A 25817-nucleotide genomic window follows, 5' to 3' on the forward strand; every position below is an offset into this window, starting at 1 on the left:
TACTGACTGTTCTTCTGATGTTCAGATCTCTACTTTCATGGTTTACGAAGCCGTTCTCTAATTGTTATATTGTTTAGGCCTTCAGGTTTTTTTTTTTAAGTCTAAACTAGCATTTGTCACTCCACACCTAGTGGAACAACAACTCTTGGTATGGATAGTGATAGGTAGCAAATGTGTAGGAATACACATAAACCGTAGTGATATGTGATTATACACCCCTTGCGTATGTTTTGACATTGTGATTTGCTTACGGTGAAAGTTCTGTGTGTGACTTAGTTGCAATAGTTTCCCACTGCGGCCTGTAATGGGAAATGTCCCAGAGATCTGAGGCTCGACAAGACAGTCATCAAGATTCATGGAATTATTTGCGTGAAAAACACAGATTTGCGCGCCTTTCTGCCCGAAAATCCCCATACTTCAAACAGAGATTTTCGGGCAGAAAGGCGCGCAAATCTGCATTTTTCACGCAAATAATTCCATGAATCAGTGTTTATTGTGCTGTCGTTTTTTTTTTTTTTTTTACTTACGTCATTGTTTTGTGTTAAGTGCTTTTAGGATTGTTTTCACGTGTAATTGTGTGAACATTATTTCTCTCCCTTAGTTATGGCATGAATTCCATTGAGGTATCACACATGACAGTGTAAAGACTAGAAACATATTCATTTGCCAAACGTTCTTAAAGTAAGGGGTACTTAAATTCTGTTACCTAATGTGACCCTGGCTGGAAGGACACCCTGACCCTGCAGGAAGATTAAATCGCACAATTCAGGCCTAAACCTCCAGAAGACTAATGAAAAATAACACTGGCAGGTCCTATACAACACAAACTTTGAGGTTACTACTTGACACGCTAGGCTTTACACTGATAAGCTCTTCACACATATATCTTCATTTATATGTAAGATTTTGATTTGTAGGTAAGAGATGGTTTTCATACAATATGTTTCAGAATTATATTTCAGGATAATGTATTACCTTGTCATTCCCACTGATATATTGCCATTTATATATACTTCATTTGAAACTGTGTTTTTTCTACTGAGTATACCTGAGGGTCCACCCGATGTGTGTGTGTGCGTTGCAATGTGTCGTTGATGTGACTCCCAAGTGTGCATGTGGATTTTGCCTTGTCATTGTGCCTGTGGTGTAGAGTTAGTTTGTGGTGGTGAAAGGGAAATGCAGGGTCCCAACAGGAGCAGAGTATTTCCCTAGAATCCCACTAGCCCAAGGTCAGGGCACAGGACTCCTCCAGGCAGGGAAATGAATATCCAGAGACTCAGGTGGGGGGATGGTGGCAAGTGTTTTTTCTTTGGAGCACCGGGTGTCTTGGAGATTGGTGATGTCATGGAGGACGAGGTGGCATTTTATTCTATAGGTGGTTATGTACTACCGCCATCATGTTTATTTCCAGCATAAAACATGTGTACTGCAATAACCCCAGAGTACAAGCAAGAGGACATGCATTGAATATATCTTTGACATATCTCACAATTGTGCATGGGACTGCATGTTATTCAGTGTGCATATGTTCTGTATATAAAGTATAGCAGAGCCCTCAACTGTAGACAGTTGCTCTAGGGGTTGATAGGCCATTTCTAATGCACAAACCCTCTCTTGCACTGCAATCCATAAAATAGAGCTGGGTCCCACAGAAGAATGTGGTTGAGCTGTCACATAGTCACTGACATAGCAGTTAGCTTTGCTCCTGAACACAATGCGCTGCTTGATTTGTACAAGTCATTTCGGCTAGTAATTAAATGGCCTCCACATTCTAATTACTATACTCATGCATATAATGCTCTTTTAATGTTGATGTTTGCACAGACTAAGGTCTTCCAAAGGGCCTTCATCCCTCACAACGCTTCGAAAGCCATAATGATTGGCAGTCGGTGCTATACAAATATCAAAAACATAACATATGACAGCCAAAACCTATTGGCTTTTCCAATGCTTGTTTTGGAGAGTTCCTGTTTTCTTTGCAGGGCAGTATATATTGTGTTTTTGGATGTTTGGAGTGCTTGATTAGGCTAATGCTTAAAAGTAAAGAAACTATTATTATGAAATTGTGAAGGCTGAAGCAAGAATATGGCACCCCCACAGACCAAGGGCCTATTTCAGAGAGCGTGTTCCAATGGGGTTTTACCATTATAAAATGCTTCTGTGAATCAGGCATCTAGTGTCATTCTGCCACCCACTCCCACTTGAAATGAGGCCAGACGTACCTGGTGTAGGGCCAATCTGCTGCCATGCCTCTTGTGATGAAGTCTGATTCGCTGATAGTAATGCCATTCTTTGAGCTTTTGGGCCCCTAGTCCCTCTGGAGTTGTCCAGCTGTGCACCTCTCCCTTCTCGCTGCACGGGCGGGGGGGGGGGTTACAGGTAGTAAGTATGTTCAAAGGTCGACATCCAAAAATGAGACGCACAAGTGAGACCGGTAAAAGGCCCCAAGGGCCAAGGTGGAAACATGATCTAAAAATCACAAAGCAACATAAAAGAGAGAATAAAACCTATGTGGGATTAGAATTAGGAACAGGGAAAAAAGTGCCACTTAAAAAAGCACTACTTGGAAAAGATCTAGTTAGCGCGAGGGGAACTGTCTTACCAAGAGGAGGAGGAGCAGTGGCCTGTCAACACAAAAAATATATTATTTAAAAAGTGTAGCTTTTTCAAAAGTGCCGGCTTTTGGAAGACAATTTAAAGATCCGTTCAACAGAAAAAACACGGCACAAGCTGAAGGTGCACTTGACCCCAAGCAATATTGATGGTGAGTGTTATGTTCCCCTCAGGCCAGCAGAGGGGGTAGGAGGTGGTGTCCAGTTAAGTGCGAGCCTATGTAGCCTGGAGACACAGGAGGAGCCCAGGCTGTGCTGTAATAACTTGTCACCCGGTTGTGGTTATTTTGGTCCCCTGGACTTTGGTGTCTGCACATGTGAAGCGTATCACAGCTTGCCGACCTTACCTGACTACTCCTAACTGCATCTCAGTAGCAAGAGCACTCGTCTTATCTAAGCTCGACTATTGCAATGGGCTATACTTAGGAACATCCCAACAAAATATCAACGAAATGCAAGTCATGCAAAATAATGCTGTCCGATCTGCATGTAATATACCAAGAAAACAGCACATCACTGCAACTAGACAGAATATCAAATGGCTTAATATCGAACAAAGAATAGACCTCAAATCACTCTCACTCACTCACAAATGCCTCAATAACCAGACACCCACATACCTCTGTGAGACCTTCTCATGGCATTCACTCTTGCGACCAAGCAGATCAGCACAAACACACTGTGTTGTCATCCCATGATTTAATCAACAACGAGCTGGTGGAGCCAGTTTCCCAGTCCTGGCTGCAAAAAAATGGAACGCACTACCTATCTCAATAAGAGAAGAACCTTCCCTCTCTCTCTTCCAAAATAAGGTCAAGGTTTGGTTTATGGAGCATGACCCCAACCTACCCTCCTCATAAAAACACACCAATTCACCTTCAGGATGCTTCCTTACCGTCATTGCTGTGTATTTATCTTTTGCAAACTGTATAATATCTGATCCTAGAATAGGAAATAGTTATAGTGTCTGTACATATATGATTACGCAACTCACTTGTCTGTGTTTTTCCCTCATTTCATTATTATATGATTATATAACTCACCTGTCTGTGTTTTGCCCACAGCTATTGTCATGCTCCATAACATGTACTACCTTTTCTGTACTGCATTGATTGTGCAACATGTAAGTTTACAGTACCCAGTTGCCCCAGGGCTTGGCCGCGCTTTACAAATAAATAAAATACAAATACAAATACAAGCCCAGAGGAAAACCCCACAGTGCCCCCTGCTGGCTGCTCAAAATCTGCCTCCATTGAAGGAGCCGAACACAAAATCAAACAAGCATTGCAATGGCAACAGTTAAAGCTTTGTGTAGGCATGGGAAAGGCACTTGCCAGGCATTGCCGTAGTGGTATTAACTAGCCATTGATGGCAGCAGGCAGAAAATGGTGCAAATACCTGGGCAGCAGTGCCTGGCAAATGCCCAATACTTATACACAAACAAAAAATGTTGGCTTTGCCAGTGCTTGTTTTTAGCAGGACTTTAGTGAAGCACATGCAGAGTGCTAATAAATCGAGGTTATGGCCATTTTATTATAGCAGTAGTAAGGTTAATGCTCCAATTAAGTCATTAACTCTCAGAAGACTGCTTTGAAAAAACACTGGCAGGCACTCGAGTGCTAAGTTTGATGGTATTGCATTATTGAAGCTCAAAGAGTACCCATGAGGAGGCATTTTGTGTAGGAAGGTGCAGGAACTGCCACTGGGTGGGAATGGCCATAGGTATTAGCATGGTCATGGGTGGGCAAATACCAAACAACACCTCAAGAGGTGTGTTCTTTCTCATATGCCATTCTCCTTATCCACCCTCTAATGCAATAGTTTAGGCTTAAAGGTGGTGCCTCAGCTTACCAGGAACTGTCAGAATAAAACGTCAACATTGGGAGTAACCTGCAATGGCCCTGCAGTGTCTTTGAAATGACCCTCCTGAGTTCACTGGCGCTGAATCAAGCCATGCACCACAGACAGTGCAGCAATTCTAATCTGCGCCCCAGATACTCTTGCCTTCGGTGGGACTGAGTTACCCCAAGTACTTCCCTGGTTGCAGATGAGTACCATCACCTGACTGTCTAGTTTTTAGGTTGGGGGTCCAGCCGTATAGTGGTATGTAGGGGTGCTGCCTACAGGTCATCCCACTTTACACCCAGATAGCCCCAAGGTCCAGACCATGGTCCTCCATGCACTGTATGAAGAGACGCTCAGAGGGCCTGGTGCTGGACATGCCCATATAAGGAGTTGGGTTGTCCTGTCTTGCTTCCTGGCCTCAGCACACACACCTGTTCATGCCAGGATGTGCCATTTCGTTGCTCTCTCAGTGTGTCATTGGGAAGCGCCCAGGCCTGGCCATCCATTGGCATTATGTTATCCTCCATCCTCCATGTCATCTGATGTGTGATATGCTACACTTCTTTTTCTACACAGCACACTGCTCTAACACTTATAAAGTAGTGCGCTTCTGGTTTGAGTTACGTTTTCTGAGCAAAACCTATTTTTCTGAAGGCATAGAGGAATTAAACAACAGGTGTATTGGAGCCATATACAAATCGGGGTACTTCCTAAATCACTCCCACCTGATTTCCTTGAAATAGTTTTTCGATTTATTTGTCTCTTGCGATTTTGAGTCCTTATTTCAGGTACAGTAGAGTGCTCGATGCCTTTTTCAGGTATCAGAGAGTTATCCCGGTGTGACTACATCTACAAGCAATGCCACACAGCACTAGAATCCTGGCATCTACTTATACATGGCCACTAAGATGTCTAGAGTCCAGTGCCCACCCGAATCCTTGTAAATGCAGCTAATGAAACAGCTGTACAGGGCACCAGTAAACGAAGTACAAGTCCAAATCTATACTGGGCAGGTGTATGTATACTGGCAGCGTGCAGCAGGTCTATGACAGCTTCAGCATGTGCACCCCTTGGCCTGTACATGTATAAGTATCTTAGGATGTCGGTGCATTGGGAACTGAGCCTGTGCACAGCCATCCTTACATGAAAGGAATGATTGTCTCTGGAGGGCACTTGCACCCCAGGTATTTTTGTGTGATAGCTATTCATGCTCAAATCCAAATCTGGAAGCTGCTGAAATAGCTGTATATGCTTCAATGCTGAACAAATGTTAATGTTAGAGTGAGTGTTGTGAAAAAATTAAAAAAAACACTGAGCGCAGTGCGCATTATGTAGTTAGTGATTCAAGCATTCAACCTTTTTATCACAGACACATTTTATCAAAAATGAAGACATGTGGTCAGTCTTGTGTTCTCACAATGCTCTTTGATTATCAAGCAGCAAGAAATCCACATTGTTGCTATTCATCCCTTTCCTTTTTCCCATAGTGCATGTTGAAAGGTTACAATAGGAGTGCACCAGACTGTTCGTATTGTAATGATAACCCTATATATGGTTATTCTATTTTTTGATAATGCCCTTTGCTCAGTAAGACAATAAGACACATTTAACTTTGTAATCATGACTACAGTATACGCTGAAAGCATTTATTAAACCTACACATTCTAACATTTCAAAAAGTGTCAGGAGAGAGAGAGAGAGAGAGAGAGAGAGAGAGAGACCAACAAATCACTGTATGAAGTGCCAGGTACAGCTAGTGTGTTATTAAAACAGGTTATGAAGGAATACACCGACAGTGCAATATATCAAACGCCTGCTGTGCAGATACACTCCCACCCCACCATGGATGAACAGACACTGTGCAGTAATATCGCCAGAGGTCGGTCTCTCGGCGCTGTATGCAGCAAGAGGGTGTGGGAGAGGTGAGCTGTGCTTAGAGTTGTTGAATGCACTCATCCCACAGGGAGCAGCAGATCGGGAAGCCGCCGATCTGCTTCATAGACAGTCCCAGAGTTTGGGCGAAGAAATGACAAAGGCCTGCCCCCTGGACTGTGCTCTGTGGCTAAAGCGAGGGGTCGAGAGGAGCTTATTTGAGGTGGGCTGCAGGCATCTGCTGGGCGCTAATGTTGACGTTGGAAGATTATGAAAGGGGGACCATTGCTTGGGGAACGTGTCTGTGTGCATGTACACAGCTAATGTGTGCTTCAAACATGCCGTACAGGTAAAGAGTATGCGAAAGCGTCAGGTGACGTGGCCCATTCACTGCTTTTTGGAAGGATGAACTAGGTGCAGCGTTCTTTCACCATAGAAGATTCATACGCAGATTCATACAATGACACCTCGCCAGACCTCACCCAGACATTGGTCATTGTCGGTGGAAGGCTGTGAACCATCTCAGCCTACAAGTTATGTTCGTATAGAATACGTCTCCTAACAGGGACTCTTAGTAACCCATTGTCACCAAAAAATACATAGCTTGGACCATTCTCTCCTGATACCTGGAGCTCCGAAGAGTCAGGAGTTTCTAACATTTGGATTCCTAACTCCCCTGTGTCATCATAGCATCATAGCATCATAGCAGCCATATATGGGAGCAGGCTTTGCTGATACCTGGACCTCTTAAGATCCAGGGGTTTCTAACATATGGATTCCTAATGTGTCATCATAGCAACCATTGTTGGGAGCTGGCTGTGCTGATATCTGGAGCTTCCAAGAGTCAGGAGTTTCTAATCTATGGGTTCCTAACTTCCCTGTGTCATCATAGCAACCATAGTTGGGAACAGGCTGTGCTGATATCTGGAGCTTCCAAGAGTCAGGAGTTTCTAATCTATGGGTTCCTAACTTCCCTGTGTCATCATAGCAACCATAGTTGGGAACAGGCTGTGCTGATATCTGGAGCTTCCAAGAGTCAGGAGTTTCTAATCTATGGATTCTTAACTTCCCTGTGTCATCATAGCAACCATTGTTGGGAGCTGGCTGTGCTGATATCTGGAGCTTCCAAGAGTCAGGAGTTTCTAATCTATGGATTCTTAACTTCCCTGTGTAATCATAGCAACCATTGTTGGGAGCTGGCTGTGCTGATATCTGGAGCTTCCAAGAGTCAGGAGTTTCTAATCTATGGGTTCCTAACTTCCCTGTGTCATCATAGCAACCATAGTTGGGAACAGGCTGTGCTGATATCTGGAGCTTCCAAGAGTCAGGAGTTTCTAATCTATGGATTCTTAACTTCCCTGGGTCATCATAGCAACCATTGTTGGGAGCTGGCTGTGCTGATATCTGGAGCTTCCAAGAGTCAGGAGTTTCTAATCTATGGATTCTTAACTTCCCTGTGTAATCATAGCAACCATTGTTGGGAGCTGGCTGTGCTGATATCTGGAGCTTCCAAGAGTCAGGAGTTTCTAATCTATGGGTTCCTAACTTCCCTGTGTCATCATAGCAACCATAGTTGGGAACAGGCTGTGCTGATATCTGGAGCTTCCAAGAGTCAGGAGTTTCTAATCTATGGATTCTTAACTTCCCTGGGTCATCATAGCAACCATTGTTGGGAGCTGGCTGTGCTGATATCTGGAGCTTCCAAGACTCAGGAGTTTCTAATCTATGGATTCTTAACTTCCCTGTGTAATCATAGCAACCATTGTTGGGAGCTGGCTGTGCTGATATCTGGAACTTCCACGAGTCGGGAGTTTCTAATCTATGGATTCCTACCTTCCCTGTGTCATCATAGCAGCCATTGTTGGGAGCAGGCATTGCTGATACCTGGAGCTCCCAAAAGGCAGGAGTTTCTAACATGAGTGCACTTTGGTCCCTGCAGTCCCTTCTTTGCGATTGTGATCCGTTTGACCAATTCTCAGAAGCTTATCACGAAATCTGGGAAATTCCGCATTTCCGTTATAGTGAAATGTACAGACCATTACCAAATGGGTGTAACTGCCACCCGCCATGACCTTGTATGGCCAACGCCAGTTACATAGATGCATATGCAAATCCCTCTAATTTTTACAGTTGCAAAAAATATGCAGATTCCACAGGAATCCACACCATCTTCACCTGCATCCAAATTACACGTGGGTGGAAGTGCTGTCGGGTGTGGGGCACAGCAAATGGGGGTAACACATTCATACATTTCAATCCATGCCACCGCTCTGCCTGGCAAATAGTTACAAAAAAGCACAGCTCATTAAAAACATGCCAACATCGTTTTATGCATGATATTTACATGCTCTGGGATTGGAACACAACCATGATAAGTACGCCGCCCCCCCCCCCCCACCCCCGTGTCTTAGTCTTGACTCTGACGTCATTGGCTGCAAAGAATCTAAGCTTAATTTGTCTCTTCTAGGCTCTCCATCAAACAGAAAATTGAAAGATGACTCCTCGGCTGGGACTGGCTATCGTTCTCTGCATATTGAGCTCAGGTGAGCAGCCGAGCGCTCTGATTGTTGCTTCCGTTTCCCCCTCTCTGTCACGTGGTGCGGGTGGCATGAACGCTCGCTGTACTGTTGATGAATCGCTCTGGCTCGGGTAGGGGCAGATGAGCAGAGCGTGCTACATCTTGCTACTCTGACCTTCCTCTTTCTCTTGTGTTTTTCTACTTAAAATATTGATGCTTTCGATTACCTGCTGTGTGTGCTGTGGAATGTGTCCCCTCGCCCCTGCAGTGAGTGGGGAGAGTGATGATATAAATTAATTGTGTGTAGTTTGACTTAATTTCTCATGATTGTTGAGTTCATGAATTTGATATACTTAGGCTTAATTTCTGAGAATTATGCTTATTTGTTTCTTTTCCCCACTATGGAAACGAAATCTAAATCTTATTTCTGTGCTAAAGGTTTTTTTTAAAGGATGTTATGTGAAAGATTATATTTTATGTTAAGTGTTTATGAAGAATGGAAAATCTGTACATTTAAATTTGTCTTACAGTTTTGGGAAGGTTTATATATAAATAATAATTTGATAAAACATGAAATGAGGCTGAAGGCACATAGCTCTTACTTGACCCTGAGGCAGGACTGCTCATGATAATTCTCCTATTCGTCCTGTGTCTCTGTTATTAAGCAGAGGTCATGAACATAGAGAGATGAAGCATTGCCCTCTAGCACCCTGAGGGGGTCACTGTTTTATTATGTGGGGTCCCTGTTGCATCCTGCGGGACCTTGAGCGCTATCAGAGCCTGCCAGGAAGAAGGGAGGTGATGGGAGTGAAGGGAAGTGTAGGGAGTGAAGGGAAGTGATGGGAGTGAATAGAAGGTGAGGCGAGTGAAGGAAGGTGATGGGAGTGAAGGGAGATGGTAGGAGTGGAGGGAGGTGATGGGAGTGAAGGGAGGTGATGGGAGTGGAGGGGAGTGAATGGGAAGTGATGGGAGTGAAGGGAAGTGATGGGAGTGAAGGGAGGTGATGGGAGTGAAGGGAGGTGATGGAAGTGAAGGGAAGTGATGGGAGTGAAGGGGGGTGATGGGAGTGAAGGGAGGTGATGGGAGTGGAGGGAGGTGATGGGAGTGAAGGGAAGTTGTGGGAGCTGATGGGAGTGAAAGGAAGTGGTGGGAGTGAAGGGAGGTGATGGAAGTGGAGGGAGGTGATGGGAGTGAAGGGAAGTGATGAGAGTGTAGGGAGGTGATGGGATTGAATGGAGGTGATGGGAGTGAAGGGAGGTGATGGGAGTGGAGGGAGGTGATGGGAGTGAAGGGAAGTGGTGGGAGCTGATGGGAGTGAAAGGAAGTGATGGGAGTGAAGGGAGGTGATGGGAGTGAAGGGAGGTGATGGGAGTGAAGGGAAGTGATGGGAGTGGAGGGAGGTGATGGGATTGAAGGGAGGTGATGGGAGTGAAGGGCCTGGATCACTGTACTGACTTGCTCTCCCTCTCTTTCTCTCCCAGCGGCGTCTACCCACGCCCCACCTTGTGGGACAGATGAGGTTTTGAACACCAATTCGAACACATGCAGCTGCAACCTGACCCTGTACACTTCTCAAGGTAATGCACCCTGCCATCCCACATCCCCACCTGGTTTCAGGGCACACAGGCTCTTCTATGAAAACCTTTGGGCTGCAAAGTATTCTCCTCTATCACTTCTGGAGGCATGACCTGGAAGCTATGTGTTTCCTTGATCTTTGCTGGAAGTAATTCTTTATTTTGATATTTATCTTGACCACTTCCAGGAGTAGGGCCAAAAAGCAGAGCATATTTTCACAGTCAGTTCTGATAATAATGACTAGAAGTAATGCTTGGTGTTGTATTCTACTCCCGTCACTTCCAGGGGCATAGTCTAGAAGTGCAATGTGTCTATGAACTAGACCTACATCACCTGCAGGAACACGACTTGGAAGCAATGTGACCTGGATCTTGTTGCACCACCTGACCTTGACCTTGCTCATTGCCTACATTAATTCCATTAATATGTTCTGGAAGGAAGATATGACTGTGAACTTCTCCAACGTCATACAGGAGAAGGAATTAGCAGTGTGGCTGTGCAATGTAACAGGCAGAGGCGTAGCAAGGGTAGCGCTTGAGTGTGCAAGGCTCACCCAAAATCTGTAAATGCCCACTCAGCAATACTGTGTTGCCATTTACAGATGTTAATGTCTCTGCGGTGGGCCCAACTACATGAGCTTCAGGCCCCACTTGTTAGACAATCCTGGCTACGCCTCTGGTAACAGGTGGATGTGCTCGCAAACATCCTTTTCTACTAGTGCTACTATGTGATTGGACACTGTCCAACTATGTTGGTTTGCCAACAACTGCAGAATGAAATCCCACAGCACACTAGATTTGGCACAAGACAATAAGTGGTAGCAGCAGATGGTAGACTCGGTACCAAGTACTCCAAGACACTGACCACCACACACAAATGTATCACCAATGATGCACCCGCCTATCTCAACAATTGTGTCTCCCAAAAATTCTCTTTTAGAACTCTCAGATCAGGTTCAAGTACTCACCTATTCGTCTCGAGATTCAGGAGCTCTAGACTGGGGGTGCCATCTTTCCAGTCGCTGCACCTAAGATCTGGAACTCCCTTCCCATGCATATCAGAAATGAGCGCTCTCACCAATGTTTAAGAAACTCATCGAGACCTGGCTCTTCAACACATTCTAACCACTAGCCATTGCATTGCCCACGATAATTAAAGCCTCAATACAGCTGTTCTACTGTAAATAACGGTATTATAATAATGTGCCTGTACCTTAACAAGTATTGCATGTATTGTAAATGCATCCCTTTACAAATGTATGTATGTATGACTTGATCTTTAGGACTTGATCTTTGTAACTAGATAAGCTTGCCATGTAGCTGATGCTGTAATACCTCCGGGTTTGGGCGTGTAACAAATACCACGAATAAATAAATAAATCTACTTCCGGGTTAAAGGTATTTCTTACCACGACATCCACATGGGATCAAACAGTGCACACTATTCCCTGAGTCCAGCCTTGATGTCAAGATGATGGGAGAGTTAACAATAATCCGGGATTCTTTGATGGCTTTTCTTTCTTTCGTTCTCTGCTTTTTCCTGTATTTCCCGGCCTCGAGCTGCTCTCTCATTATTTGTATCGATTTTCTGAATGTCTGCCCTTGTCCCCCTACAGCAACACCTCCAACCCCCATCGTGCAGTGCCTCTCAGGCCAGATGAAGATTTCTGAGGGAAAATGCCAGCTGGAGAAGAGTGGGTTCAACTCAGACAACCTGCACCTGAGGGACCCCACCTGCATTGGGACCGACATGATTAATGGCATTGCTAAGGTCGTCGTCTCCACCAATACCTCCTCCTCCCTCTGCGGGAACACCCTGACGGTGAGGGCTGGCACTGAATCCCTGATCCACACACAGCAGGTTCTCTGCAAGGGAGCCTGGGTGGGTGGTGATTGCTATGCAGACCCAAATGGATGGCCAGGCTTGCCGTGAAGGCTCCACTGCATTTCTACATCTTCTTTGAGACATCGCAGGGCAGCGACACGGTGCTTTCAGTACTTTAGGTGTGAGTGCAGCGGTGGTGCATTGCTAGGCAGACCCAAATGGATGCCCAGGCTGGCACTGAAGGTTCCACTGCACCTCTACCTCTTCTCTGAGACATTGCAGGGCAGAGATGAGATGCGTTCAGTACTTTAGGTGTGAGTGCAGTACGTAATGTTGTTGTATTTTTCTTTATTTTATTTTTTTTAAGTGCCCTGATGTTGTTTACATCGCTTTGGGTGCTTTAAATATTGATTAGATTAAACTAAACTAAATGTGTGCACGACAGGAGCCCCTGCATCCGATAGTTGCCCCGCTTCACCACCCTTCCATGATAGGTGACCATTGCTTTACTGTGTGCTTGATCGTCCTCCCACCCCAGGGATATCACTCTCCACAATGACGACCATTGAGGATCCTCTGAGCCCAGTTCCCTCTTGCATTTGCCTGACACAATGTGCTCCCATCAACCCCTCCGAGGCTGAAGGTATCCAAGCCCCGCCTCCATAGCACCCATTGGACGAAGCGTTGAAGACTGACATTGTGCACTTTGTTTGGGACGCTCCATACTCACTCTGGCTCTCTCTTGCTCCCTTGCAGGTGAATGGCACTCATGCGACCTACAGCAATCAGCTCCTCATACCAGCGAGGGTTTCTCAAAGTGGAATCATATCAAAGCACAACTACACCTACAACGTGTACTGCTCCTACCCTCTCAATATGTCAGTCTCCCTCGCAACGGCATTGAAACCAGTCCTAGGGTGAGTAGCTCTCTGGGCGGACACTCAGTGAGTGGTTCTCCAAGTTCATTAATGGTGATCACCTTTGTCTCTACAATTACCCTGGGTTCAGCAGCAGGACCTGCCTCGATGGTAGATCTTGGCTCAGTGATAGCCCCAGGCACAGTGGTATCCCTGAGCTCGGAGGTATCCATAGGCTCAGCGATTACCCTGGGTTCAGCAGCAGGACCTGCCTCGATGGTAGATCTTGGCTCAGTGATAGCCCCAGCACAGTGGTATCCCTGAGCTTGGGCGTATCCTTTGGCTTAGCGGTTGCTGTGGACTTAGTGAGAACCATTGTCCTGCTTCTAGGCTGGGCCACAGCGATAGCCCTGGAGACATTAGTGTGCCGCATAGGGTTGCTTTCATCTCCTCAAGAGAAGGCATAAGGATTACGAGTTTTAGAAGGTGATATACTCATCAAACATTAGATTCTTCATCAATGCATTTTGTAGTGCAGACACCAACTCAGCCTCATGCGCTTGGACCCTAAAGGGTCAGAAATAGGGCTTACCGTGCTGTCTGCCAGTTAGTATCACATGACACATCTGTAAATGTGGTTGTCTGTGCAGTATCCCACCTGACTACCCCCACCTGTCAATCCATCACTCATCAGTGCCACACTAGTAGGATGGCACTGAAAACTGTCACAAATATAGGAAGTGGGGATGTCTCAATCTGCCAAAGGGGCTGCAAAGACACTCATGGGGGAGTATTGACATGCTAGGACTGTTCTAGGGTGCCATGAATTTGGGTGGAGGGTGACATAAGGGGTGACAGTGTGATATAATGAATGAGAGCAAGTAGAAAGAGATCACAGGGAGCTCAACCTGACCGTCCGGCTACACTGTGCAATGGTGGCAATGTGTGTGAGTACACAGATCCCCCTTTACTGTGCTAGGTTACGACTACTTCGTGCTATTGGGATGGCATCATATGCACAAATATAATCTGGCTATGCCCAGTACCACAGTCAATGTTCCTTGCCATTATGCATTTGTACATTTAAGCGCATGTGTCTCATGATGTCAACATTCACCAATTTATAGAGGTTTTCACAAAAGATAGTCCTTTTTTGTCCAAATAGTGTTTTATTTGTACTGTGAGTGTCGAAAAGTTAAAGTCAAGACATGTTTCAACCAAGACGGTCTTCCTCAAGGCTACCTTGGTTATTTTGTCCAGATTCTCAGTTCTTGCTTGTTCTACACCTTCGTACTTGTGTTGGGGCAAATGTTTACCTATATACCCGATCTCTGCAACAGGTTCCATATCTTAATGCCATCTTTTTAATGCGTCCGCCACTTAGTGCTTGTGGCGGCATTCTCTATTTTGGGGGGGCTTTTGGGCAGATGAGCACACCCCTACACTACAGTGGCTCTCATTCCACCGATCATCTAAACCTCTGCCACGTTCTTCCTTGTGAAGTGTGTGGACTGGGAATCCTGGCGGCAGCCTTTTGGCCTGTGGTATTAAAACACTGTCAAGTCACCTGATACGGTGCAACAGACTTGCAGGCGTCAGGGAATCAGGCCCCAAGAGGGATGCAGGGGGTGCTTGGGTGGCTGTGGTCATCTGGCCTGTGGTATTAAAACACTGTCAAGTCACCTAATACGGTGCAACAGACTTGCAGGTGACAGGGAATCAGGCACCAGGAGGGATGCAGGGGGTGCTTGGGTGGCTGGGGTCAGGAGTAGCCTGTCTGGGTTGAGGTTGGTGTGTTAGGTTAGCCTACCTACCCAAAACCTCATTTCCTCTTAACCATCTACTGCCTCATTCATTCATCCTTCCATTTTAATTATCTTTGCTGCCCCTAATCTTACACCCTTTTTTTCAAGAGTTCATGCAAGAAACTTGAATGACAATGTAATGTAATAACAATTTATAAAGCGCAAGGCCATGGCCACAAAGGCATCTGGCAAGTGCAAAACACAACCTTTGAGTAGAAGTGGTCGAGACTTTGTGAAGAAGAGTGGTTCCCTCTGGGCTGGTTAATAGGGAACCTCTGGGTGTGTCACCTCCTCCCCGCTTGTTTGGCTTTGAAAATGGCTTGTCCTCTATAAATTGTCCTTGTCAACATTGGAAGGAAATCAAAGTAAGCAAAAAGTTAATTCACCCCCAAAACGTAATCGACCTATCGAGTGACCCCTTTACAATAATACACATAAGTGAACAGGCGGATGAAGCAGAGGGGCCGCTAGGGCTGAGAAGTGGCTGAGAAGGCTGTATGTCCTAAAATCGGCTGAAGCAGACCACCACTAAGCCATTTGCCCCACACCGCCCCTTCTAAGAGCGTGCCCAGCAGCCCAAGCAATCTGAAAATTACTGATGGCAATGGGTACCATCCGGCTTAGCTCTAAATGGAGGAAGGTGTCCGATAAGGAGATCCAGAGTACGACTGTTTCCAGTGGACTAGAGTGGGGTGACATAAAGGTCATTGTGCGACGATGATGATGATGTGTAATGTATATAGCGGTTACCCTAGGCACTACCCGCCAGCACCACTGAGGCCTCTGTCACAGTCATGACCATGCGTCCTGTTGTTACTTCAGCACATGAGACGTGACAACTAATCCGTCTTTTCCTATTCCAGCGCCATCGATATCGCTCTTCCAGGAGGGCTCGGCACAGTGATCGCTTTGATGGTGGCCTACACAGATCCTGCCTTCTCTGTCCCCTACACCGAGTCTTCCCAGCCCTTGTACATCGAGGCCCCTCTCTACGTCAGCGTCATCATACCGGACCTTGACGCTGCGTCATTCTCTTTGGCAGTCACGCGCCTGTACGCCACCGGCGACAACGATCCCAACGCTGCCCTGCAATATGACATCATCACCAATGGGTAAGTCCCAGAAGAGCTCCCGCCATAACCCAAAGCAGAAGGCCCTGCTGGCTTCATGTCCAAGGGCCATTATGGCATGGGCAGACCACCCACACTTCAGACAATGCAAAACTGACCAAACTACAGGCAGTATTGCAGATTGTTCAAAGGTCTGTTTAATTAAGTTGTGAAGTAAAGACAGTGGTGCAAGTGTGGTATTAGCAAACATGTACACTGTAATGGCCATATGTCACAATACATACATACATTTCCCATATGTCATGTTAGTTAGTCTGATTTGGAGTCAATGCAAACATTTTCAGGAAGACTTGGCGCAATGATTATCCATTTCAGGGGTTGGGGTTCAAGGGCATTTCCACCCAATCAGGGAGACTCTTGGGAGTTCCGGTTGCCCGGTGTTGTGTGAAGGGCTATCCTCAACAGCGCACATAATGTCTTTAAACAATGTTCACATTCTGTCATCTCCTCTATGGCATGCCAAGAGGTGTTACGGCTATTCTGTTTGTAATTACTATTAGTACCATTATTAGCGTCAGTGTTATTAGTAGCACTAATAATAATAATTAATATAATACGAACAGACAGAACGAGGTATATATATATATATATAGATATATAGTGACAGCATGTGTTGCAAGCAAAGCTTTGGTATTACATACCACAGGGAGGGCAGCATTTGTGTTATCGAGAAATCGCTGACTTGCACATTTCACACTGGGGTATCAGTGTCACTGTAGTGAGCGCAGTACTAGCCATCCTCTCTGGTCCTGGCATCTGCTTATAGCCTCCAATGTTGATATTCCTGCAGTGATAGCTGCCGTGTGTCCTCCTTGAGGGGCCTTGCAGCCACTACTGCACTGTGAAAGGGGGCTTCTCCTATGAGGACTCTTGCAGTGGTTCCAGCAGTGTGAGGGGAGATCTCCTCAATTTGGGTTCCCTTACTCATGGCTGCCGTGTGAGTGTGTGTTTCTTCTACTGGAGACCCTGCACTGGCAGTTGAAATGTGAGTGGAAGTCTGGGCTCCTGCAGTGACAGCTGCAGTGTGAGTGGGCCTTTCTTCCAGTAGGTCTCCTGCACTGACAGCTGCAGTGTGAGTGGGTGTTTCTTCTGGTGGGGGCCCTGAAGTGGCAGTTTAAGTGTGAGTGGAAGTCTGGGCTCCTGTAGTGACTGTTGCAGTGTGAGTGATCATCTCCTCTATCAGAAGTCTTGAATTGATTGGCTACAGTGTGAGCGATTCTTCACTCAAAGCTGCAGTGTGAGTGGGTGTTTCTTCCAGTAGGTCTCCTGCAGTGAACGCTGCAGTGTGGGTTGTGGTCTGGTCTACTGTGGTGACAACTTCAGTGTGAGTGGGCGTCTCTTTCAGTAGCTCTCCTGCAGTGACCGCTGCAGGGTGAGTGGTCATCTTCTCTATCAGAAGTCTTGAATTGATTGGCTACAGTGTGAGCGATTCTTCACTCAAAGCTGCAGTGTGAGTAGGTGTTTCTTCCAGTAGATCTCTAGCAGTGACAGCTGAAGTATGAGTGAGGGGTTTCCTCTGTTAGAACTCGTGCAGTGACTGCTGCAGTGTGAGTGATCATCTCCTCTATCAGAAGTCTTGAATTGACCTGCTACAGTGCGAGCGATTCTTTACTCAAAGCTGCAGTGTCAGTGGGTGTTTCTTCCAGTAGCTCTCCTGCAGTGACAGCTCCAGTGTGAATGGTTATTCTTTCTAGTAGGTCTCCTGCACTAACAGCTGCACTGTGAGTGAAGTTCTGGCCTACTGTCAGGGACAATGTAGTATGACACGGGGTGTCCTCAATCAGGAATCCTGCTGTGTGAATGGCAGTGACAGGTGAAGTGAGGGCGCTGCTCGCCATCGTAAAATGATGTGGTGTCAGCGTCCTGATTGAAAGGGATGGCATTGCTGTTTCACATGGGATGAGCAGTGCCTAGCTACGGACACTGTTTTGTAGATGGGCACTTATTGGCGTTCAGTGTTTAGGGATGGGCCCTACATTTCCGATGGGTGGGCCCCAGGAGCAGTGCTACGCCAGGAATGGACACAGCACTGCATGCCTGAAGAGTGAGCAACATGGGTAGTTCTGGGTCTAGGGATGGGCACTGCACGTCTGGAGGGTGGGCACTAGAAGCATGTCCTTGCCTAGGGCTAGCCACTGCATGAGTGGATGGTGAGCAGCGGAGGGGTATGGGGAGGGGGATGTTGTCTTTAGAGAGCGGCACTGCTTGTCTGAGAACTGGACACCAGTGCATGTGCAGTGTTTTGTGGTTGCCACTGTCTGTCTTGAGAGTGGGCGCTGGGAGCTGCACGGTCTCTAGGGATGGGCACTGTTTATCATAAGGGTGGGCACCAGGAGCATCTCCGTGCCCAGGGATGGACACTGCATGTGTAGAGGGTGAACAGCAGAGGAGGAATGTTGTCTCTAGAGATTGGCACTCCTTGTCTGAGAGCTTGGCACCAGAGTCTGTGCGGTGCTTTGTGGTTGACACTGGGCGCTGCAGTCTCTAGGGATGGGCACTGTATATCATGAGGGTGGGCGCCAGGTGCAGTGCTACGTCAAGGTATGGACACAGCACTGCATGTCTGGAGAGTGAGCAACATGAGTAGTTCTAGGCATGGGCATTGCACGTCTGGGGGTGGGCACCAAGAGCATCTCCGTGCCCAGGGAAGTACACTACATGTGTAGAGGTTGAGCAGCAGAGGGCGATGGTGTCTCTAGAGATTGGCACTGCTTGTCTCAGAGCTGGGCGCCCGTGTATGTGCAGTGTTTTGTGGTTTCCACTGCATGTCTCGTGAGTGGGCACTGGGAGCTGCATGGTCTCTAGGGATTAGCACTGTATAGCATAAGGGAGGCCACCAGGAGCAATGCAGTGTTTAGGGATGGGCATTGCATGTCTAATGGCCAGGTGGCATTACAGTGTCTTGTGATGGGCACGGGATGCCTGGAGAGAAGCACCATGAGCAATTTTGTCATGGGATGGGCACTGCACTTCTGGTGGGTGTGCAGTATGTTCAGGGATGGGGATGGGTAGCACATCTCTGAGGGCGTCCAAGATGGAAAACGCACGCCTTTGTCTGGAAACATTATATGTATCAGAGCTCAGCGAACCCCCAGGGCTGCGCTATGTTTATGTATGGGCATCGGTTGCCTGGAAGCTGGGCACCAGGGTTCTGCTGTACCTAGGCATGGGCACTGAATGTCTGCATGTGAACCCGGCTCCCTCTTCTTCCACCTCTGCAGGTGCCCCTCTGCTGGCCTGGGTGAGTTATTGACCATTCGTAACAACGGAAACTCCAACGAGGCTCGGTTTGAGATTAAAGTGTTCAAGATCACCAACTCCGACTACCTCTACCTGTTCGCCGACGTTACCATCTGTCGTGGTCAGTGTATCCCGGTAAGTACCACAGGCTCTGAGTTCCGCTGTGCGTGCAACGCTGTGTAAAGGGCCCGCGCCCTCTTGTCGATTCGTTTGGCGCCATTTTACACCCTCCCAACCGACTGAGAATTAAGCCAGTTAAAATCTCAAAAAAGACAGAACGAGGATATACCCCACAAAGGCCCCCCTAATAGGGTGCATTAAACAACGTACACACAGTTGTTTTTGGAATAAAACAGCTCCCTTTTTTAAAGCGTCAACTTAGGGGTGACCCCAGCAATGCATCAGCCCTTAATAAAGCAGGCCCCGATCTCATCACTTCCTTCTTACATTCTTTCCAGGTAAACTGCATTGCTTACGGGTAGGTCCTTCCGGGTAAGAACCCGTGTCTAGGGACAGACAGTCTGTACATCTGTGTGGAGCAGAGCCCAGGCCACTCTGCAGTTCTTAAGGAGCCCAGCTGTCTTTAAGGGTGAAAGTGCCGTCGTGCACCTGCCCGGCTTCTGCAACCAGCGGGTAATGCTCGCAGCCTGATTCCTCCCGAACTAGGATCGCCCAATAACTCCACCCGCCATCACCCAACAAGAAAGAGGTGTACCTCCAGACAGCAAAGTAATGTAAAGCCCCCTCTACGCCGGAAAAGGCTGTTTCCAGCCTGCAATGGCCGTTGTTCCCAGCCTCCCCTCTTGAGGAGTGCAGGCAACCTGAGGGGCAACCCACTAAACCAGCTGCTCCTCTCTCGCCCCCTCAGGGGCTGGTGCAGCTGCTGAACGTCAGCTGCCGCTCTCATGTGTGAAGTGTAGATGAATGCTCTTGCCTTCACATAACTAATCCGCCAAGCCTCTGAAAGAAAAACAAGAGGAGAAAGCACAGGCCCTCCTCTCTGCATAGCGCTTCAGGGCCTCGGTTCCCTCAGCACTGTAGGCGTTTCTAATTGGTATCACGGTACTCAGTAGAGAAGCCAAGCACAGTCACGCAGAGGGCCTGCTGCTTTGGGGACGCTCCCTGCAGTATAAATCCCACTGCTGCAAGCTACCCCCCCTCCACCCCCGCCCCGCCCTCAAGTGCTTCTCCCACTCTGTACTGGCGTTGATGACGAAATCACTTCTGCGTTTTGCATGTCACAGTGTTTCTGTCACAAATGTGTCAGGATATCAGTAAAGATGAAGTAGCGCGTACATATAAGTGAGAACACAAGCAAAAACACCGGGAGATCAATGCCAGAGAAGGCCCAGATTCACCAGGCAAAGGGTCAATGGTGCCTCAGAGCCTAAACGTGCTGCCTTGAGCTGATAACCCATCCATGAACATTGGCCCAATTGACGAGCTGTGCCCTGTGGATGGTGATTGGTGGAAATTATGTCATCCCTTCATGGCTGAGTGACAGGCACGTGCTGGCCACCTTCATGTTGACTAATGCGCGGGCCTGCTGTCCTCCATTCATGGCCAATGGATACTTGCTGTCCCCTTTGATGACTGATTGAGGTGTTGTTCTGCATTGGTATCTGATTCACAGTCACGCGCTGCCCCCTGCTGTTGACTAATTGATGAACGTGCTGTCCTCTGTTGACGTTTTATTGATATGCACGCTGCCCTCCAAAGATGGCAGATCGATAGATGCTTGCTGTCCTCTACTGAGAGCTAATTGACAGATGAACTGTCTGTTTCTGTTGGCTGATTGATCCTTGTGCCCAACTATATTGATGGCTGATTGGTGGATGTGATGTCCTTCCCGATGCGTGATTGCTGTTGTATAAACATGTGTCCTCAATTGATTTTCTGTTCTACCTGGGGAATTGATGATAGATGTGTACCACCCTGCCTGTGGCTAATTAGCAGCTGTGCTGTCCTTTCTTGATAACTGATTGGTAGACCCGTATCACCTACAGCCATTGTCATTTTTTAGTAACACACTGCTTTGTTTTGTAGGGTTGCAATGGTCAACGCGCAGGTCGTATCGGAAAGAGTGGAGACTCATCTACAGGCCAAGTGGGCACTGGGCCCTTTGAAGGAAGTGAGTGACTGCCTTGTCTTGCCTTCCACTCTGCACTCATTGAGCTCTAGCACCAGAAAGGTTTTCCTGGAGCATGCGCTATTGCTGTCAGATTCCTTGACAGCACCGGGCTCCCTGCCCGCATTCCCGCTAAAGCCGGTAGATAGATGGGACATTAAGAGGGCTCGAGGGGGGCGGAGGCATGATCAAATGCACGAGAGAAGAGAAGGCAGAATTAACTTTCCCCTAATTATTTTAATTTGAGATGGTACAAAGAGTGGTTTAATGCATCCTTTAACTTCCAAAGCACTTGTTAATGCACGCGAAAACTAAAAAAAAGGGTTTTCCTGCTTGTTGTGGTGGTAGGGCACCATAAATGACGTGCAGTGCAACATTGAGTGCCAAGGTCTGATCATGCCTTCATTTGGAGAGATACCAGGAGGTCTATAATAGAAGGAATATTTACTAAGTCCAGGTGACAGCATCACCACTGTCAAAAGGAAATGGGAACTAAAGGAAGTGTAGCTGCATGAATGAGACAAAGGTTAATGTGCAAAGAGCAGCCATTACTAGTCCTGAGCAAATCTCCCAAAAACCCATCCACGAATCCCTGCAGACTCTACTGGATTCACGTGGATCCAGGAGAGCCTGTGCATGAAACCAGACATCTAAATATCTTAGGGTAGACAGGGAAGCCATTCCCCAGGTTCAGAGCTAAAGTTTTGGAATCTCAGCTGAGAATGGGATGTTTTTGTGGGATTCAGATGAGCTTTTAGGTGGGAATTGAGTTCGGATGCCTATATGGGAAACACACAACTTGCTGTTTACTTTGTGGGTTGAGATAAACTGCAGGAACGTGAGGCGAGGCTGATCAACATTTGAATGAACAGCAAATAAGCTGTCGCTAGCACACCAAAAAAAAACATCTCTTCTTGAAAGTGTGCTAATAATGATAGAAATTCATGTGTTCAGGTAAGCTATTTCCCTAAACCAGGTCATGTGTGAGGGCATGTGCTCAATCAAGCCTTCCCGGTGCAAATCCTCCTGCATCTAGACAGGTGCATCACGCACCCAACCACCTTGCCACTAATCGTTTGTGAGCATCCATTCAATCAAGCCACCAGCACAAGATATGAGCAAAAGTTGATGATTCACCTGGAAAAGTGTAATCGGTCTTAAGCAAACCCCAAAAGCTCTGGCGAGGCTTGTCTAGCTTGCCAATCTATACAGTACAGATCATTTCCTCAAAAGATGTTTTTAAAATTAAAAAATATAATCAAAGGCTGTTCCGTTCTAAAATCACCCAAAAAAAAATCAATGCCTATAAGCCTTGCCTAAAGTAAAGTGCTTGAGCTCTCAAACACCAAATAACATCACCCTCCTTCCTCTCTGAAAAACTCAATTAACTGGTGAAGATCTCCAGATCCAAGTTACTTACATAGAGAGTGCAATCTGTATGCCTGAACTTCATTCCAAATCTCTTAAAAGTTTCAGAACTGCTGTGAATCCCACAATACAGAGGAAATTCTGCGGATGTGGGATCGTCCGAGCCTATTCGGCCAGGTTATCCACTACAAACATACATCAGGTTTGGGATTGGCCACCATAGGTTATTTCTCTGATATGAAATGAGAACAGCTAAGCAGGGACAATAAAGAAAGATAAATTATGTTACTATGTGTGATGCCAGTAAATACATCCCACTTTTTCTCTTTTAGTGAAGTCAGATCCAACTTCCGGGGCTTCTGACCGTAAGTATGACTTGTGTTTCTCATTCTTTATAGTTAACATTAGGTGCAAGATGTAGCCTCAGCCTCAGGTTACCTTTTGAATCAGGGAAACTGCACCAAAGAATAGTCGCACTTGCCGCTTAGTTCATACAGTGGCTGCTCTTGTACAAGATTTCACAGGTTCATGCAGAGAAGAGACACAGCTGCCTGCTCACTGAAAACCTTAGTGAATGATTCCAAGTTAAGTTGGACATATTCTATGGACTGTCATTAAAGTGTTTTGGACCTCATTCACCATTTTATAGGCTGTCAGTAAGGTTTCAATGACCAATCTGTCACCTTTTGACTTGACATTACCCCAATATCAATCCTTCAGTTGATTGAGGTAGCATGACACCCCCTAGCATCAGGGCCATCTATAATGTGCCTTGTATCCCTTTGATTATTCTTGGATGGGGTGGGTTGTCATGGCTCCCATTGAACAGCCCCTGTACTAACAGTGATGTGTCATAGAACCAATGGCAATCTGGCAGGCTGTGAGAAGTCATGGCCCTGCTTGACCATCATTTGGGCTGACAGTAATGTGTGATGGCCTTTATCAGCCATCCATTGGGCTTTGAATGTGATGCGGTATCAGGGACTCCATTGGCCATCCTACGGGTGATAGAATTGCTGTAGCAGAGGCCAATGTTTAGAGATGATGTTGTGGATGACAGAAACGTATGTGGGGTGTCTGTTGCAGGTGAGGGGGCTCGCGGTTTGTGGATTTGCGGATAATAATTGTGTCATAATTCATAGAGGAAGGTACTAGCATAAATGTCTAGTAAATATTGAATAAGAAGTGTTTAGCCAGTGAAGACATTGAGAATGGTCTGTTAGCATGGAAGAGGAGATGTCTCTGTAGAGGCTGGAGAGGAGATTTATATTTTTTTCAAGTTGCTAATAAACAAGAAGTAGAGGTGTTTCTAGTACATGATGAGAGAGAGGTGTCTAGGACATCTGGTGTCCAGAGGGCAGTTGTGGTGGCTATAGGAAGGGAGTGGACTCTGCTTGGGAACGGAAAGTGAAAGAGAGCTTTTGGTCATGCTTGAACCTTTGGTACATTGCCAGGAACCCAACAGTTGGGTTCTGAGCCTCCAAGGAAACCTTGCTTGAAGGTGTTCCTCATCATATCACCATATAAATCCATGGGCACCATTGTTATTTTCCTTCAATGTGCATAAAACATTCACAAGCCCTTGGCTTAGGCTCCGCGATCTACTGATGCTCAGATGTAGATGTGAAGCCTGGCTCTCAACACTGCATGACTGTTCGAGCCCAAGAGCGCAGAGATCTTCATTACTGGATAACTGTGACGATATGTGATGCGCGTATGGATGAACCAGATTAATTCAATGACCTATGCTTGGATTTTAGGCTTCTCCTGGACCTGGACGGTGAACTCACTCCTGCTTTCCCTGCTCGGACTGAGACTCCTGTAAATGACTGAGAATGTCCGCCGCTGACCAACGCAGGAACATTCTTATAAACCATCCCTGGAACTGCGACTGGTCAACAGGCATCACTGCATTCAAGCCTCCAGGATCTCGGAATAGAGCACGTAACTGACCAAGGGGTATCGTCTCCCATCCGCGGCAGCCCCGATCTCTCAGGGATCGCTCTACAAAACCTGCATCCGATGTTGGGGGCGGGGGCTAGATCACAGCCTTGCTTGCAACCTTTTACGCATCATTGACCTTGCCTCTAGACTTGACTATACATTTCTCTGTGACTCCCTTGGGGTCCGATACCCATTAAATGATCTGCGCATGATGTGGGACTGCAGGCGTTTTTCTGTAAGCATGCTTCATTAAACATATCTGTGTGTGGGAGCGGTGCACATGTAATACGTCTGTGGAAAGGGGAGCTTTGTTGCAGGACCAGCATTTATCGTGGTGGGGCTGCAGCCTTCACTCAGCAGAACACACCATTCCTTCCATGCAGCCTCGGCTTCAATAATTACTTTAATTTATTGTATTTTTCCCTGGACTGCAGGAAATATGCACTGGTCCCCTCTAAGTGTAATCTCTCGTTTTCTTGCACTAAATAAACTTTATAGCAATCGCAACTTTGACTTGTTTTGAATTGTGCATCTTATGTTTTTTTGCTGTTATTGAGTGTCCATTTTATAAAATGCACTCCTTAGCACAGTACATTTAAGGGTGGCCATGCTTCAGAAGAATAATACTTTGAATATGGTCATCCATTTCAGGGAGTTGGGCAAGGGGCAGGGTAGATTGATTTAGATTTTATGGGTGAAAATCTACAGTGTCTATCACTTGCCAATGGAAACCATTGATACTTGCGGAGGATGGCATACACACTCTTCAATGCAAGTGGAGATCATGCGACCATAGTGCCAAAGCAAGGTCAACTAATCCACAGGAGAAGGTAGCACAATAGATTTGGGGCCCTCTCAGTGAGTGAGAATATTCCATGAAGGTCATTTAGTAGCTGTCAGTGCTCCAATCCGAACCCGGGTAATCCGACCTCAGCTGATTTGGCCGCGGTCGGAACGTTCGCATGAGAAAGGTAAGAACTACCAAACGTTTGCACATTTCCCATGCGAACACACGTACTACGGGGGCTGCAGGGGGTGTCCCCCACAAACACTGCTCACTATACTGTCAAGTATAGTGAGCGGGGTGTTGTGGGGGACG

The 25817-nt window shown here is 46.7% G+C and overlaps 1 protein-coding gene across 1 annotated transcript; it reads left to right on the forward strand.

The window, feature by feature from the left end:
• Positions 1-8782: 8782 nt before the first annotated feature.
• LOC138503235 (uromodulin-like) lies at positions 8783-25225 on the forward strand. Its single transcript, XM_069622821.1, has 9 exons — positions 8783-8872; positions 10329-10424; positions 12038-12243; positions 13003-13163; positions 15772-16020; positions 19260-19413; positions 21325-21409; positions 23107-23139; positions 24535-25225. The coding sequence occupies exons 1-9, from the start codon at positions 8824-8826 to the stop codon at positions 24597-24599; spliced, it is 1098 nt and encodes a 365-aa protein (XP_069478922.1). The 5' UTR covers positions 8783-8823; the 3' UTR covers positions 24600-25225.
• The last annotated feature ends 592 nt before the right edge of the window (positions 25226-25817 follow it).

This window comes from Ambystoma mexicanum, chromosome 11 (assembly GCF_040938575.1).
Source record: "Ambystoma mexicanum isolate Mex_15411 chromosome 11, UKY_AmexF1_1, whole genome shotgun sequence".
Classification (NCBI taxonomy): domain Eukaryota; kingdom Metazoa; phylum Chordata; class Amphibia; order Caudata; family Ambystomatidae; genus Ambystoma; species Ambystoma mexicanum.

Bases quoted from the DNA above. Each gene is read 5' to 3' on its own strand.
- LOC138503235 (XM_069622821.1), top strand. From the start codon at position 8,824: ATGACTCCTCGGCTGGGACTGGCTATCGTTCTCTGCATATTGAGCTCA. The intron at 10,425-12,037 runs GTAATGCACCCT...GTCCCCCTACAG, and splicing joins GACCCTGTACACTTCTCAAG to CAACACCTCCAACCCCCATC. The intron at 19,414-21,324 runs GTAAGTACCACA...TTTGTTTTGTAG, and splicing joins GTCGTGGTCAGTGTATCCCG to GGTTGCAATGGTCAACGCGC.